The 15,525-nt window shown below is 42.9% G+C and overlaps 1 protein-coding gene across 5 annotated transcripts in view; it reads left to right on the top strand.

Annotated features, from left to right (window-relative positions):
• Positions 1 to 15,525, top strand: part of TRAPPC12 (trafficking protein particle complex subunit 12) — a 118,939-nt gene that overhangs the window by 61,063 nt on the left and 42,351 nt on the right. For all 5 annotated transcript variants that reach the window (XM_066597701.1, XM_066597708.1, XM_066597692.1 and 2 more), the window contains exons 6-7: positions 3,918 to 4,030; positions 6,631 to 6,703. In XM_066597701.1, the coding sequence (XP_066453798.1) occupies positions 3,918 to 4,030; positions 6,631 to 6,703 (186 nt within the window). The remainder of the gene's footprint in view (positions 1 to 3,917; positions 4,031 to 6,630; positions 6,704 to 15,525) is intronic.

The following is a 15,525-nucleotide window of genomic DNA, read 5'->3' as shown; positions in this document are numbered from 1 at the left end:
TCTTTGGAGAATGGTGTTTTCTTGTATGTAAAGGAAAAAATGTAAAATTAGAGGTATTGCCCAAAATGTATTGCCTCTGGGGTGACTGATTTTAAGGCCCGTTTACACGCAAAGAAAATCTTTAAAAGGATTGAAAGTTTTAGCGATCCTTTGGCATAAAGTGTTTAATCGACACTAATGTCCATTAACACTTTACCATCTTCATTGGCGTGTAAAAGGGCCTCCAGGAGAAAGTTGAAATAATTCCTACCATCAAAGTGTAGCCTGATGAGCATCGGTGAGGAGACTGCACTGCAATGTACAAAGGGGTTGACCAAAGTGTTACATGCATATATAGTGCCAACTTAAGGCCTATTTACACCAGCTGATGATCGCTCAAACAACCGTTTAAGTGACAGCTTTGAGCGATCATTTTTCATAAACTATTAAGTAGCTACTCAGCTAATTAATAGCAATAAAGTGTGCAAATGAAGCCTTAGCTGAATGCAGTTAATAGCCTGAGGGCTCTTATCTGCGCTCAGATCCTTTGTTCTCCATGGGGAAACAATGCTTTCAGCACTACTTGTGAAGAACTACTGATAAGAGTGAAAGACGATTTTTAGGTTGGACTGAATTTAATGATCAGCTAGCAGCGCCCAAAAAGTGCACGATGGGCGCGTTTAGATGCGCTGATACTTGCTGAAATTATCGCAGTTTAGCGATTTAAAGCGATCATCGGCTGGTGTAAATGGGCCTTTATTCTGCAACGCATTCAGGTAATTTTTATTTATTACCCCCCCCCACCAAGCTGGGTACTCATTTTACCTACCTAGGAAGGATAGGAGGCTGAGTCGAGAGCTTAGGATTGCATTCTGCCGCTTTAACACTCTGCGCCACACAAGGATTTATCCTTTGATAAGGTAAAAGTTGCCCAAACCTGCTGACTTCTTTAGAATCAGTCAATGATTTCATGTATGGGAGGGGGAGGGGGGGGGGGGAAGAAAGGGATCAGGCATATTGGATTTACGCATGCCTGATCTTTTGTTCTAGTAGTAGACAGGCTGCCATTAGGGGCATCGGTTGGTGGATTTTTATCCTCTCCCCACTGAAATAAACATGCATGCTTGGAAGACTCCTGGCCTGCTGATAAGTTTATGGAAGCGATTTCTAATCCTTGCTAGAAACGTATGGAATTTCCTTATTTTCCGGATGTCCTTGGGAAGCATTTCTAAATAATTGCAAGATATGAAATGCATTTGTGATTTCAACCCAGCTGCTTGTTTCCCTCCGGTAACTTTGTGCTTGTTGTGTTCAGGGTCCCCGTGTCGACATGTAAAACTGACCTTCATCCCATATGAGCTCTTATGATAAAGCTGTCGTGGCACATCTCTCATTGTCCCGCATAGCAGGCTCCTTTCTGCGGGCGCTAATTAGGACGCACTACGCCTAGATTGTGGCAGGACTGCTGGCTGCCTTGGGTTAGGTCTGCCGCTTTAGTTTTACACAAAAGCCCCCATGTGTTTCATAGTCTTTTATTATTAGCCATACCCAGGGTGGCATTCTGCGCCCGCTCCCTGCCCACGTGCCATAATCACATTGCATTGTCCTGCGATATATTATCGGAGAATAGGGGGAAAGATCCCGGTTGATCCATCTCCACTGCTACCCTTTTATGTGTATTCATAATGAAAGGAAACTTGATGGTACATGGTAGCTAAATTGCCTCTGTGAAATGGAGTAAGACAATAGCCTGAGCTTGAGAGGAATTCGGCTTTTATTCTAGTAGTAATTTCAATACATAATTCATTCATGGTTTGTCTGAATTGTAAGTGAACTGCTATTATCACCCCTGCGAGCGCTGAAATGCTTTTGTCCTTTTTTTTTGTACGAGACAGATTGATGAGCAAATTTCTCTCCGTTCCAAAATTATTAAGGTCCAGCAATGCCAAGATCTCCAACCCAAATCCTAATATCCTCTGCGAGCAGCAGGATGTCTCCTCATTTATTTAGACATCTGTATAAAGAACTACCCCCCCCCCCCCTTCCCCCCGCTCCTCTATAAAATCTTGTTGCCATTCAAAAATATATATTTTTGGATATTATCAGCAGGTAATATATATGGGTCACCACTAGGGGTTGTTTGTTGCCTATTGACTTGAATAGGGAAGCGCATAACACATCCGCCTCCTAGTGGTGACAAAAGTCAGCTGAGGTTTGTGGGGGAACAAAGGAATATTGATCTGGACTCAAAGAAAGTGGAGCACCGTCGTCTTAATGGCCACCAACTCTTTAAACAACTTGTGCTTATGTGATAGCCAGTGTGATAACTAGTAATACTGCTAGGTATTTCCTAAAATTACATTTTTGTGCTGAAAAATCACTCTAAATGCTGGTTATTTGGGGTCTCTCGTCCACGTAGCTTGCTGTTCATTGCTCTTAAATGAGTGACAGCAGATGCGCTAACTGCAGAAGAGGAGGATGAATCGTGGTGTTAATTGAAATGTATGTAGAGAATAGAGACTCTCACAGACACGATTTACTGTGTTTTAGCTACAGAAATCGCATCTTCACTGCTCGCTCATGCTGTTCAATTTGTGTGTGTAAGGGCCGGCTCACATGAGCATATGCACAAAGTGCTGCGGATATAATGCAGCATTTTACTACTGTGTAAGCAGGCATATTTTTGGGTAGCGCAGTGATTTTGCACTGTGCATGACAGCGCAGTATATATATATATATATATATATATATATATATATATATATATATATATATATATATATATATATATATATATATATATATATATATATATATATATATATAATTTTTTATTTTTTTATTTCCTACTCTGACACTTAGCAACGTTACATATGAACGACTTGAAATTACTCAACAGAAACACCAAACAGATCTGCCATGTATATGTAATATATATGTATATTATCTATGTATATTACAGTATGCCGAAGAGCACTCCGATGAGGGACCTCTCTTCTGCATAGAGTTAAACGTGTCGATCCTCGCCCCACATTGGGAGCTATGCAGGAAAGTCTTAATGTCGGACGAGGTCCGACACTGCATTGGGAAGGGTTAAAGAGGTTTTTAAGGGGTAACACATGATAGGTCATATATATGAGATTGGTTGGTGTCTTCCGCTTGTGACCCCTGTTTGAAGTTGCCGCAGCCCTCGAATGAGTGCCACGGTCATTTCAGTGTTTGCCATATGTTGTATATCGCATGTGCCTGGTATAGCAGCTCAATCCCATTTACTTGACTGGGACTGATCTGCTCTCGGGCCACGTGACCAATGAATGCGATGTCGCAGGCCTTAGAAGAGTCTGCTTCACTTGCGTGAGCGCCATGCCCTCTTCGAGTAGGTGATCGGTGGGGGTGCGAAGTGGAAGACCACCACTGATCTGATAACGATGACCTGTAGCTCGGTCCTGGAAAATCTTTTTAATTAAGACCATTCTAAGGATCTATTCACACAGCGAAATTCAACATGGATTATTCCGCATGGATTCCACCTCTAAGACTATGGCAGAAGTCTGTGGCTAAACCGCAAATTTCTGCCATGTATTTTGCCACAGATTTAGCCCCATCAATGGGCAACATTCGCATGCAAAATCTTCAACATTGATTCTGCAACATTGATATCCGTGTCTGATGTGAACCTACCCTAAAAAGTTACTTTTCTTTTTCTTCTTTTGTGTATTGTCAGATTTTAGTGTTTTTTACATTTTTTTTTTTTCTGCCTGTTGTATGACTTAGATTTATGTCATGTCGGTCTTCATACATAGCATATAGAGAGCATTGAAAAATAATGGCCAGAAGGTCTACACAAACAACGACCCAGGGTTATGCGTTAATGATGTTTTATTCCCAGTGTACAGTCCCGTAGATTAGAGCGCTCTCATTCATTTTTCTGCCTTTAGGCTCCATGGTTCCTTTCTCAATGCGGATTTTACATGCAGAGCTGCGCCAGTACCTTGGGTGTCCTCAGGAGTCTCTTGACCGGCTGCACAGTATGAAGACCATTTGTATAAAGGTAGGTCAGAAAGGATCCAGCGGAGTTATTCATCTTTGTAAAAGGGAAAGCGGTCTCCAAGAATGCGGTGGATAGATGGATTGACAGATCTATGCAGATAGGTGGCTATTTCCATATACAGCTTGTGTGACATATATCCACAGGATGTGCCATAAGTGTCTGGTGCAGGACCCAGGGCTCCTCGCTCACACTTAAAGATATTACAATAGTTTTCACCGTTCTGCTACATACTGAAGGGCCTTTTATTCTTCTAGGTCTCCTTTTAATGTGCTACTTGAGAACTGCTTCTAGCTGGTGAACTTGGCTGATACTAAAATAGAATACAAATCACAGCACTTACAAACTTTTTATCATAAATGCACTAAGTTGGACAAACAATAGTAGTTGCAATATGATTTTTCAGCCAGTTTTCTCACTTACCAGGATTAAAATGCTGTCAAAGATCCATACCTCCCTGCTTTCTTTGACCCCCCCCCCCCCAGTTCAGTCTTCCACCACTAGTTGTTGTGGCCAATCCATCTTCCGTTTTCCCTGAGCTGAAGACGACCCAAAGCTGTGTGCGGGCAGTCCCTGGCACGTGTGTGTCTGAGCCCTCGTTGCTGGCATCCCGCTGAGTGCACAGTGACGGATCTCATGTCCTGCCAGAGCTTAGACGGCATGATTGATGACAGCAGGGGCTCCAGGAAAGATGGTTGCACTACTGCAATACTGTCAGGAGGAGGTGGGCTTTTCCTCAGAAACAGAGCAGATTGGCTGTGACATCATGCACGCCTCCAGTAGAGGTGGAGTTGAAATTTACCCCGGGCTATAAGGGCAAATGTCATTACTGAGTGTTCACAACACTTTAGTCTTCTTTTTAACCTGGAGCGCCCTTACCATGTGGTGACCTGAGACTGTCGTCATCAGCAGCAGCCTGTAGGACCTCATGGGGTGGCGGGTTGCTGACTAACTGGTATTTGTTTAACGGCCTGTGTACTGCCTCTAGCTTGGATACAGGATGTGATACCGGCGGACATGGAGGCTCTAGTACCCTGTTGTACCACCTCTAGCTTGAATACAAGATGTGATACTTGTGGGTATGGAGGCGCTAGTACCCGTTTTTACCGCCTGTAGCTTGGATACGGGCGGGCATGGAGGCTCTAATACCCTCTTATGCCACCTTTAGCTTGGATACAAGATGTGATACGGGCGGGCATGGAGGCTCTAGTACCTTGTTGTACTACCTCTAGCTTGGATATAAGATGTGATACCGGCAGGGATGGAGTCTCTAGTACCCTGTTATACCACCTCTAGCTTGGATACAAGATGTGATGCAGGCGGGTATGGAGGCTCTAGTATCCTGTTGTACTGCCTCTAGCTTGGATACAAGATGTTATGCGGGCGGGTATGGAGGCTCTAGTATCCTGTTGGGCCGCCTTTTAGCTTGGATATAGAATGTGATACAGACAGGGATGGAGTCTCTAGTACCCTGTTATACCACCTCAAGCTTGGATGCAGGATGTGATACGGGCGGGCATGGAAACATACAGACATTCCTGTTACCCCCTTGTGTGTGCCGCCGAGGATTATCCTGCTAGAAGATGCCTCTTGGAAGCCCTGCCACAAGAGACAACACATGTGGCTAAAGGATGTCCTGAACAGTCATTGTCCCTCGTACCACTGCTAGGGGTGACCGACTGTTGTATTCAATGGCCGCCGAGACATCACACCATCAGTGGGGGCAGGATACCCCTACACAGCTCAGACAGGATTAAGGCGCTCACTCCTCAGTCTCCAGACACTAACATGGCTATCATCTGTGCCCAAATTAAACTTGGATTTGTCACTGAAGACAACCCGGTTCCACTCTGTAGCAATCCAGTTTCACCATTCATGACACCACTGCTAACAGACTACACCTCTTCTCAAATTTTAACTGGTGGAAATCTCTTTGATTGCCTATTAGAGGTGTCTTTCGGTCAACAAGCTCCACACAAGCAAAAGAAGAGGTCACTACACATGAGGAGCCTCTGAGAGCCTCTTACAGGCCAAGGGGGGAACCACTTTTAGGGCCTCTGGTGACAAGACCGTTCATCTAATCACCACAACTCTAATCTTTGCCTATCTGCCTGAGATGTAACTGCATGACGAGTTTTACAGCAAAACAAAAACTTCTAAGTGCTTGATTTTTTGGGGGGGAAAAAAATTGCATTACTAGTGGGACCACACTAATGGGGTCAATATTACTAGCGGGGCCACTAATGGGGTCAATATTACTACTAGGGCCATTAAGGGAGGCACTTACTTTGGTTCAAATATGTGGTTGGTATCTTGTGCATTGGTGCTTTCGATTCCTGTAAAATGAGTGCCTGTCTTTTTTTGCAAGTGAATGGGGGGGCCTGAGGCCGCGCACAGGCTTGGGGCACCCCTGTTTTTAACCAGAAGTGGCTGTTTTCTGTAGGAGCCTATAGAAGTATGTAAAATTCACTGCTTAGGGGTAATCCTTAACCGATTCCTGATTTAAATACAGGTGTGTGAAAATTTTGGATGAAAGCAAAGTTGCTCTCTAAAAGAAACAAATCCCGGTTACTTGTTTTACTTTTGTATGATGATTCTTGCAGATTCTAGACAATTTGGAAAAAGGGTTTGCAGAAGATGGAAGTATGATCACGATGACTAACAGTAATAGACAGGGTAAGTGTGTTCAGGATTTCACCTTTGTGTGTTTTGAAATTGTACATACATGGAACGTACCTTCACCCAAATTCATGATCACAAGGAACGATCCAGGTAGCTGAGATCTGGTGTGCTGCTTGTAGCCTGATTTCTAGCTGGTCCTTTGTGACTTGGGGATGGGGTCCGTCACAGGCCATTTTATTTCACTAGCTTAAAAATAAATGCTGTGGATGGACAGTAAGTCCACACCATATCCAATTAATACCATATATACGCGAGTATAAGCCGACTTTTTCAGCACATTTTTTATGCTGAAAAAGCCCCACTTGGCTTATACTCGAGTGAGCTAGGTTAAAAAAAAAAACAAAAAAAACCCCACAACACTCACCCGCAGCCGGCAGCTACGATAGTCTCTCCGGTGGTGCGGCAAGCTGCTCTGTAATTCTACCCGCTGTCAGCTCTCTCTCCTATACAGGGTTTTGGATTTCCCCACCCTCGGCAAGAAAGCACTGTGATTGGATCGAGCACCAGCCAATCACAGCCGGCGCTCGATCATTTACAGCCATTCAGTGAATGACATCGCTGAATGGCTGTGATTGGCTGGTGCTTGATCCAATCACAGTGCTTACTTGCTGACGGCAGGAGAAATTCAAAGCAGATAGAGCTGACAGCGGAGAGAATTGCAGAGCAGCTTTCTACACCACCGGGGAGACCATCACGCAGAGGACAGACGCCGACAGCAAGGAGAGTATTGTGTTTGGGTTTTTTTTGTTTTGTTTTTTTTACCTAGTCTAGCTAGACATACTCGAGGCACCTAATTTTCCCGTTTTTTTTGTGGTAAAATTAGGTGCCTCGGCTTATACTCAGGTTGGCTAATACTTGATTATATACGGTAATTATGTTTTACAAGTTAAAGGGCTAATGCTCACGGCCGGAAATCTGCGGCGTTTCACCACAGCTGTTAGGTTCTATTGAACCAAATAGCTCAATGTACACGCTGCGGAATTCCGCAGCGGGAAATTACCCGCGGCGTGTCTACTTGCTGCGGGCATACGTGTGGACTGCTTCCATGGTAGTCAATGGAAGCTGCCCGACACGCTATACTTCCGCTGTAGCACAACGGAAGTATAGCGTGAATACGCGCCCCGCCCACCGCGTCATGTGACACCGCCGGCGCTGTACTGTGCATGCGCGCTGGCAGTGTCATGCGGGAGCTACACAGCGGATCTCGAGGGTGCCGTGTCAGACTCTGCTGCGGTATTCCGCTTGCGGAGCCCGTCACAGCCATGTCCATGAGGCCTAAATGGATATTGTTTTGTATTAAAGAAATAAGTTATTTTTTATTTACTCAACACATAACCATGATTACAGTTTGCCCTTGGAAACCGGCAACAGTTTGCCTCCACTGCCTGCTAACAGCTTAACTGTAACCTAGTATTTGTCCTTGGCTCCCACCGTGCGCAGGAAGCCAGCAGAATTCTTTTTTTTTTTTTTTTTTATTTCATTTTCCCCAGAAAAACTAGTACTGCCATGTTTTTTGTATGGTCTGCAACAGAGACTCCAATGCAGATATGAACAGATATAAGATTATGGCCGCCTGCAGACGGTTGGGTCGGATCCCGCTGCGAGAAACCTGCAGACCCGTGCCCCTGCAGAGGCCTGCGGCTCACCCGCTCACGGTGTCTTTGGTCTCTGCTCTGCGCCAGCTGCTGGCCAGCTGGTGCATGCGCAGAGCGGTGCCGGCCCGTCACCCGCACACCCTGCGAGACCCGCACAGAAATAGAACATGCCACGATTTGTTTTCTGCGCGGACAAATCGCGGCTGTGTGCATAGAATTGCGTTTTGTAATGCAATCCTATGCAGACGGGCACGGGCGGAAATTCTGCAAGAAATCCCGCTGCAGAATTTCCGCTTGTGTACAGGGGGCCTAAGAGCGATAAGTGTTTACAAAGTAATCATTTTGTGTAGGTTTCAACTACAAAATGTTGTAAATCATTGTCCAAATTCAGTTCACTTTTAAGGACATTTCCACAGCCATGGCCGTCTGCGGTCCGAGACTTCTGAAACAAAACACATGGACAGCACACAGGCGCCGTCCATAGGCTCCGTGAACATTCAGCAGCACCATATATAGTTTGCCCTACTCTTGAGAATAGAACGTGATGCTACAGCTTTCATTGACTATAAGTCCGTGTGATGGATCTGGTTATTATGGTCCATGTAGTACTGGAACAGCACATACGGCTCCCTATGGCATTTAATATAATAGTGTAATATGTTTAGTATCCAGAGCCAAGGATACTTTCTATGTATGTATACATTTGTTAAATGCATGCCAGACTGCCGCTGTGGGAGCCAATAAAATGATGTTTTTAGTTCTAATTCTTGTATAAAGTGCTATTCATACCGAAGGGGTGAGGGTCAGACCATTACAGCTGTACAAAAGGCTCAGATTTGCAGGCTGCTTTCCTCAGCATATGTGTATATATTATACTAGCTTCGCGCGAGTTAATTTGGTACTGGTATTTATCTGGTGTTCACACGGAAAATCTTATGAAGTCGTGGTTACTTTAGAGATACCGAGGAAAAACATATTTCACCATTTTGCATAGTTCTCTGCGTTACCCAGGAAATACCACGAGGAGGTAACCATGTGACGTTTACTTTATATAAAATGACATACATAGTAACATAGTATGTAAGGCCTAATGAAGACATTGTCCATCTAGTCCAGCCTGTCTATCCTACTGTGTTGATCCAGAGGAAGGCAAAAAACCCCAAGGCCAGAAGCCAATTAGCCCTTTTGGGGGAAAAATTCCTTCCCGACTCCCTAATGGCAATCAGACTGTTCCCTGGATCAACCCCTAATAGTTCCTACCTGCCTGTATACCAGGATTGACACTTAACCTAATATTTATATCCTGTAATATACTTCTTCTCCAGAAAGACATCAAGTCCCCTTTTAAACTCCTCTATCGATTTTGCCATCACCACTTCCTCCGGTAGGACATCAGGAAGTGACATCAGGAAGTGAGAGAATTAGATTACATACATAAAATTTGGACACTAATTCTTTTGCGCATAGAATTGAATAATCGAGTTGGGACCCATTAGCTTTTCCTATTTATGACATAATCAATGCCCGTGCCAAATTTCATGTTTCCATCACATTGGGAAGTGAGAGATTTAGATTACGTACGTAAAATTTGGACGCTAAGGCTTTTGCGCATAGAATTGAATAATCAAGTTGGGACCCATTAGCTTTTAATATTTATGACATAATCAATGCTCGTGCCAAATTTCCTGTTTCTATGACACCGGAAAGTGAAGAAATTACATTCCGCAGATAAAATTTCGACACTAATTCTTTTGCACATAGAATTGAATAATGGAATTGGGACCCATTAGCTTTTCCTATTTATGACATAATCAATGCTCGTGCCAAATTTCCTGTTTCTGTGACACCGGAAAGTGAGAAAATTACATTCCGTACGTAAAATTTGGGCGCTAATTCTTTTGCGCATAGAATTGAATAATCAAGTTGGGACCCATTAGCTTTTCCTATTTATGACCTAATCAATGCTCGTGCCAAATTTCACGTTTCTATGACACCGGAAAGTGAAATAATTAGATTCCGTACGTAAAATTTGGACACCTTCTTTTGCGCATAGAATTGAATAATCGAGTTGGGACCCATTAACTTTTCCTATTTATGACATAATCAATGCTCGGGCCAAATTTTAAGTTTCTATGACATTGGAAAGTGACAGATTTAGATTACGTACGTAAAATTTCGACGCCAATTATTTTGCGCTAGAATTGAATAATCGAGTTGGGACCCAATTACTTTTCCTATTTTGGAGATAATCTATGCGTGTGCCAAATTTCATGTTTCTACGACATTGGGAAGTTGGAGAACTTTTGGCGAATCAGTGAGGCCTTTCGTCTATATATATATATAGTATATATGCGTGTGCCAAATTTCCTGTTTCTCTGACACCGGAAAGTGAAGAAATTACATTCCGCAGATAAAATTTGGACACCAATTCTTTTGCGCTAGAATTAAATAATCGAGTTGGGACCCATTAGCTTTTCCTATTTATGACATAATTAATGCTCGTGCCAAATTTTCTGTTTCTATGACATCGGGAAGTGAGAAAATTACATTCTGTACGTAAAATTTGGACGCTAATTCTTTTGCGCATAGAATTGAATAATGGAGTTGGGACCCATTAGCTTTTCCTATTCATGACATAATCAATGCTCGTGCCAAATTTCCCGTTTCTATGACACCGGAAAGTGAAAAAATTACATTCCGCACGTAAAATTTGGACACCAATTCTTTTGCGCTAGAATTAAATAATCGAGTTGGGACCCATTAGCTTTTCCTATTTATGACATAATTAATGCTCGTGCCAAATTTTCTGTTTCTATGACATCGGGAAGTGAGAAAATTACATTCTGTACGTAAAATTTGGACGCTAATTCTTTTGCGCATAGAATTGAATAATGGAGTTGGGACCCATTAGCGTTTCCTATTTATGACCTAATCAATGCTCGTGCCAAATTTCACGTTTCTATGACACCGGAAAGTGAGATAATTAGATTCCGTACGTAAAATTTGGACGCTAATTCTTTTGCGCATAGAATTGAATAATGGAGTTGGGACCCATGAACTTTTCCTATTTATGACATAATCAATGCTCCTGCCAAATTTCGAGTTTCTATAACACCGAGAAGTGAGAGAATTAGATTCCGTACGTAAAATTTGGACGCTAATTCTTTTGCGCATAGAATTGAATAATCATGTTGGGACCCATTAACTTTTCCCATTTATGACATAATCAATGCTCGGGCCAAATTTTAAGTTTCTATGACATTGGAAAGTGACAGATTTAGATTATGTACGTAAAATTTCGACGCCAATTATTTTGCGCTAGAATTGAATAATCGATTTGGGACCCAATTACTTTTCCTATTTTGGAGATAATCCATGCGTGTGCCAAATTTCATGTTTCTACGACATTGGGAAGTTGGAGAACTTTTGGCGAGTCAGTCAGTGAGGGCTTTCGTCTATAGATAGATAGATAGATTGATTGCATGTGACTATACCCTTGCACTCACGCACTTTGCTTGCATGCAGCCCGCCCATACAAGCGGCTGTGCCTGCGACTGCAGCTCTTGAATGGGATGAGCTGCAGTAGCGGACACAGCTGCTTGCACAGCCACTGTGTTCATTGGTGGAGGTCTCTGACATTGATTGCCTATCTTAAGGATTGGCCATCAATGTTGTAGTATTGCAGAACCTTTCTAAAGAAGCACCGCACCTAAAAATAAGCACAAATTTTAAAGGGTCACTCTGGCAAAAATACATTTTTTTCATCCCTTTGCCCTGACCTGATTGCCTGTTGCACTCTGTAGATTTGCTGTGTATATTGCAGTCATTTCTGTACAAGGCATCCTCCTGTCTGATGATGTCAGGCACCATCTTGATGCCGAGATTTCTGCTTTCACACACTGTGCTATCAATACCATGATGCATCAGTTCAGCATTACATGAGGCTGTACCATCTCTGCTGCAGGTAAAGCACTTCCATTACATTATGTATTCGCCTAAATAAGCTATAGACTATGTAAGTATACATTCAGGGGGGTGAGTTGTGATCTTCTGTATTATAACTGTGTGACTGGAGCCTCTCTCCCTGTGAAGAGCATGTATGGTAAGGTCCATCACATAGGAATTATGCTGACTGAGAAACTGACTAGCTTGAGAATGCATAAACCCAAGTAAATCTGAGCTGGTCAGAATGAGCTCACTTATATTTCAGTCTGTTCCTGAAGTTGATATGAAAAATAAGTGTTACGACATGAGCTCCTTTGACAAAGGACAAATTTGTGATGTCTGGATTACTAGGTCAGAGGTCAGAGCATCTCCAAAATGACAGGTCTTGTGGGGTGTACCTGGTCTAAAGAGGCCAAAGGACGCCCAATGCAGGAACTAGCCGCAGGATCATGGGTGCTCCAGGTTCGGCACGGGATGCGGGGCAGGGGAGTATGGGGTCTTTTGGGGGGCGCCGTGACTGACTGCGCTGCGGAATTCCGCTCGCGGAGCCCATCACGGCTGTGGGCACTAGGCCTTAGGCAGGTGGTTTTAATGTTATGATTGATCTATGTATCTGTTTGTAATGTGTGTATACACACTGAATAGCCTGTTTAGTAGTGACACCCATCTACTAGCGCATTGAACTTCCTTTGGCCTTCAGATCTGTTGTTATCCTTGAACACTAGGCGTTGAAATCATTCTGCAGAAATATTCGCCCATGTGGACAGGAAACATCATCGATGTGCTGCAAATTCGATGGAGGTGCTAACCTGTACTAAACAGTAGACAGGAAGGGTTCATCGATTCATGCTGCTTGCATTAAATGCTGACCTTCCATCAGCAACAGAAATCTGGATTCATCTGATCAGGTGATATTTTTTCACTGCTCAGTGATCCAATTTTTTTTTCTCTTTTGTCCACTGGAGTCTCACCTTTCTGTTTCTCTTAGACACCAATCACGCCGGAACTGGTCATCTGCAGTCATAGGCCATCTGTGGTAAGGAAAGACCAGCTATGCATTTGGACACAGTCGTTGGAGCATCGGCGTTCTATTCACTTGCAGTTTTCTTGACTGCGCACTGCCTGTTCTTCAAAACGATTCTTGACATCCTCCTCTGACCCATTTTGTCAACATATCCACAAGATATATCAAGTTTATATCCACAAGATCTCCCTTCTCTGGATGTTTTTTTATGGATCACACCATTCTTGCTTTACTCTCCAAACCGCTGTATGAGAAAACCTTACAAGGTGGGCAGTTTTTGAAAGCCAGGCCCGGCTAGTCTAGTACCGATGATCAGTCTTTAGTGGAAGTCTTTCAAAATTCTGGATCTTACCATTTTCATGTGGATTCACCTTGAAACTGATCCACAGAAAACTTGCTCACAGGATGTCTTACTGGACTTTGTGGTCACATGTCTGATTTCCATAAACTTCAATAGTTAAGGGGGCTGGTATTTCGGTGTATAATAGGATTACTTTGTTTCTTGTCTCTACGTTGCTTTTTAACTAGAAAACGAGCCTCTGAAAGTATCTTCGTTTAGATAACGGATGACTCTTTCCTCTTAAGCCGTATTTCTGTTGTTAACAAAGATATATGAAAGCCATTTTAAAGTTTGTGTTTCTCAAATATGAAGAGCTTTATTACTAACCCTTTGGACAAAATGAGTCCCCGGCTAAGCAGTTTGTTTTAGACTTATTTTTCCAGCTAGCTGTTCTGACCATTTAAGTTATTTCAGCACAAGGACCTTAATGTTCCTTTTTGTGATTAACTTTTCTTTCTGTTTCTCCAAAAGCCCCAAAATCCCATCTGAGCTGTTAATGCATTTACTCTTAGGTAGTTTCGCAGATTACAAGATGGTAAAAATTAACCATTTATAATACGGTGCCGTGCCCCCGCGCGAGCGTGTAATACAGATGGACTGCTGGGACGAGAGAGGGCACACAGAATGATAGATCGGAGAGCCAACTACAATAACAGTCTCACCCACTGAGAGTCACAAAATAGATTGGAAGTCATTTTGGAAGACTTGTGGATTCAGAAAATGAGTTCTGGGTCAGCCAAGTATGGAAGGTCAATAAATTCTCTAGGCAAGTATTCCCCTTGTAAACCAGAGGCTTAGCGTAGCTTCAAAATTGAAATCTGCGCTGCATATATCTTTGATGTTTGGTTATAAATTATGAAACCTCCTTCTATCCGAGGTCCGGTTTGGCCAGCCGTCACTTAAATCATTCCGCACAACTCATCCCTTAAGAACATAGTAAAGTTTAAATGGCAGGATGGGGGGGGGGGGGGGGGGGGAGGGGGGGTTGGGGGTTGCCGCTTCCAAATATCTCTCTTATCTAATTGGGAAAATTTGGCTCCCGCATTTTAGGGAACATTTGACGGTTGGACGGCTGCCTAAAAGATATTTTAATTTAGATGTGATTTATTGAATGAAACATGAGCATTAGCGACTGGGCTGGATTTTAAATCATACGGCCGTGCAAAACGCCATCTGCATACAAATGGCTGGCGGAAGGAAAACTAGATCGAGCACCAGTATAGAAACTGTACTGTACGGGTGTGTAATTTACAAGCCGTTTACTTGCAAAATGCAATAGTTTACAGCAAAAAAAATTTTTTAAAAATCATATGATGCAAATTAAAGGGGTTGTCCAAGAGTTTGAGAAATTTTAAAGTAGGTGCAGGAAGTTTTTTGCATAGATTGACTTTTAAAAAAATGGTCCCTCTCCCTAAGTTACTTTTATTTCAAACATGACCTTTTGAAATTGCACAGATCCTTCCTTCCTTTTCGGCAAAATTATTACTAAATTTGTATGGAATCACAATGAACCCCGTCTGGAGCTTTGCTAACTCGCCCATCGGGGGGTGGGAATTACCGGATTTTGACCTATATCATAAAGCCATATTAGATCTGTGATTTGTATTTTCGATTTGTTTTATCGCTTTACTTCAAAACTGTGGGTGGAAATGGCTGGCCTCCTACGAGGTTCAGGGGTGTTCTGGCTTCAACCTTTTCTAGCTCAAGAGGAACCTGCCATCGGTTCGGTGGCTATAAAACCACAGACACTGATCAATTTTAAACAGGTGCTCTCTTCTATGATGATAGAGTTTGTTAAAAATCCTGATGAAATCCTACCAGTAAAAATAAAAAGTGTAATCATTTCCCACATCGCATGTTATTTCCATGCCAAGTAGTCCGATGGGCGGTCTTAACCGTGCAGGCCGAAGTA

The sequence above is a fragment of the Eleutherodactylus coqui genome, chromosome 1, assembly GCF_035609145.1.
Source record: "Eleutherodactylus coqui strain aEleCoq1 chromosome 1, aEleCoq1.hap1, whole genome shotgun sequence".
NCBI lineage: Eukaryota > Metazoa > Chordata > Amphibia > Anura > Eleutherodactylidae > Eleutherodactylus > Eleutherodactylus coqui.
The sequence above is the reverse complement of the archived record's forward strand: the minus strand, read 5'-3'. Positions and strand labels throughout refer to the sequence as shown.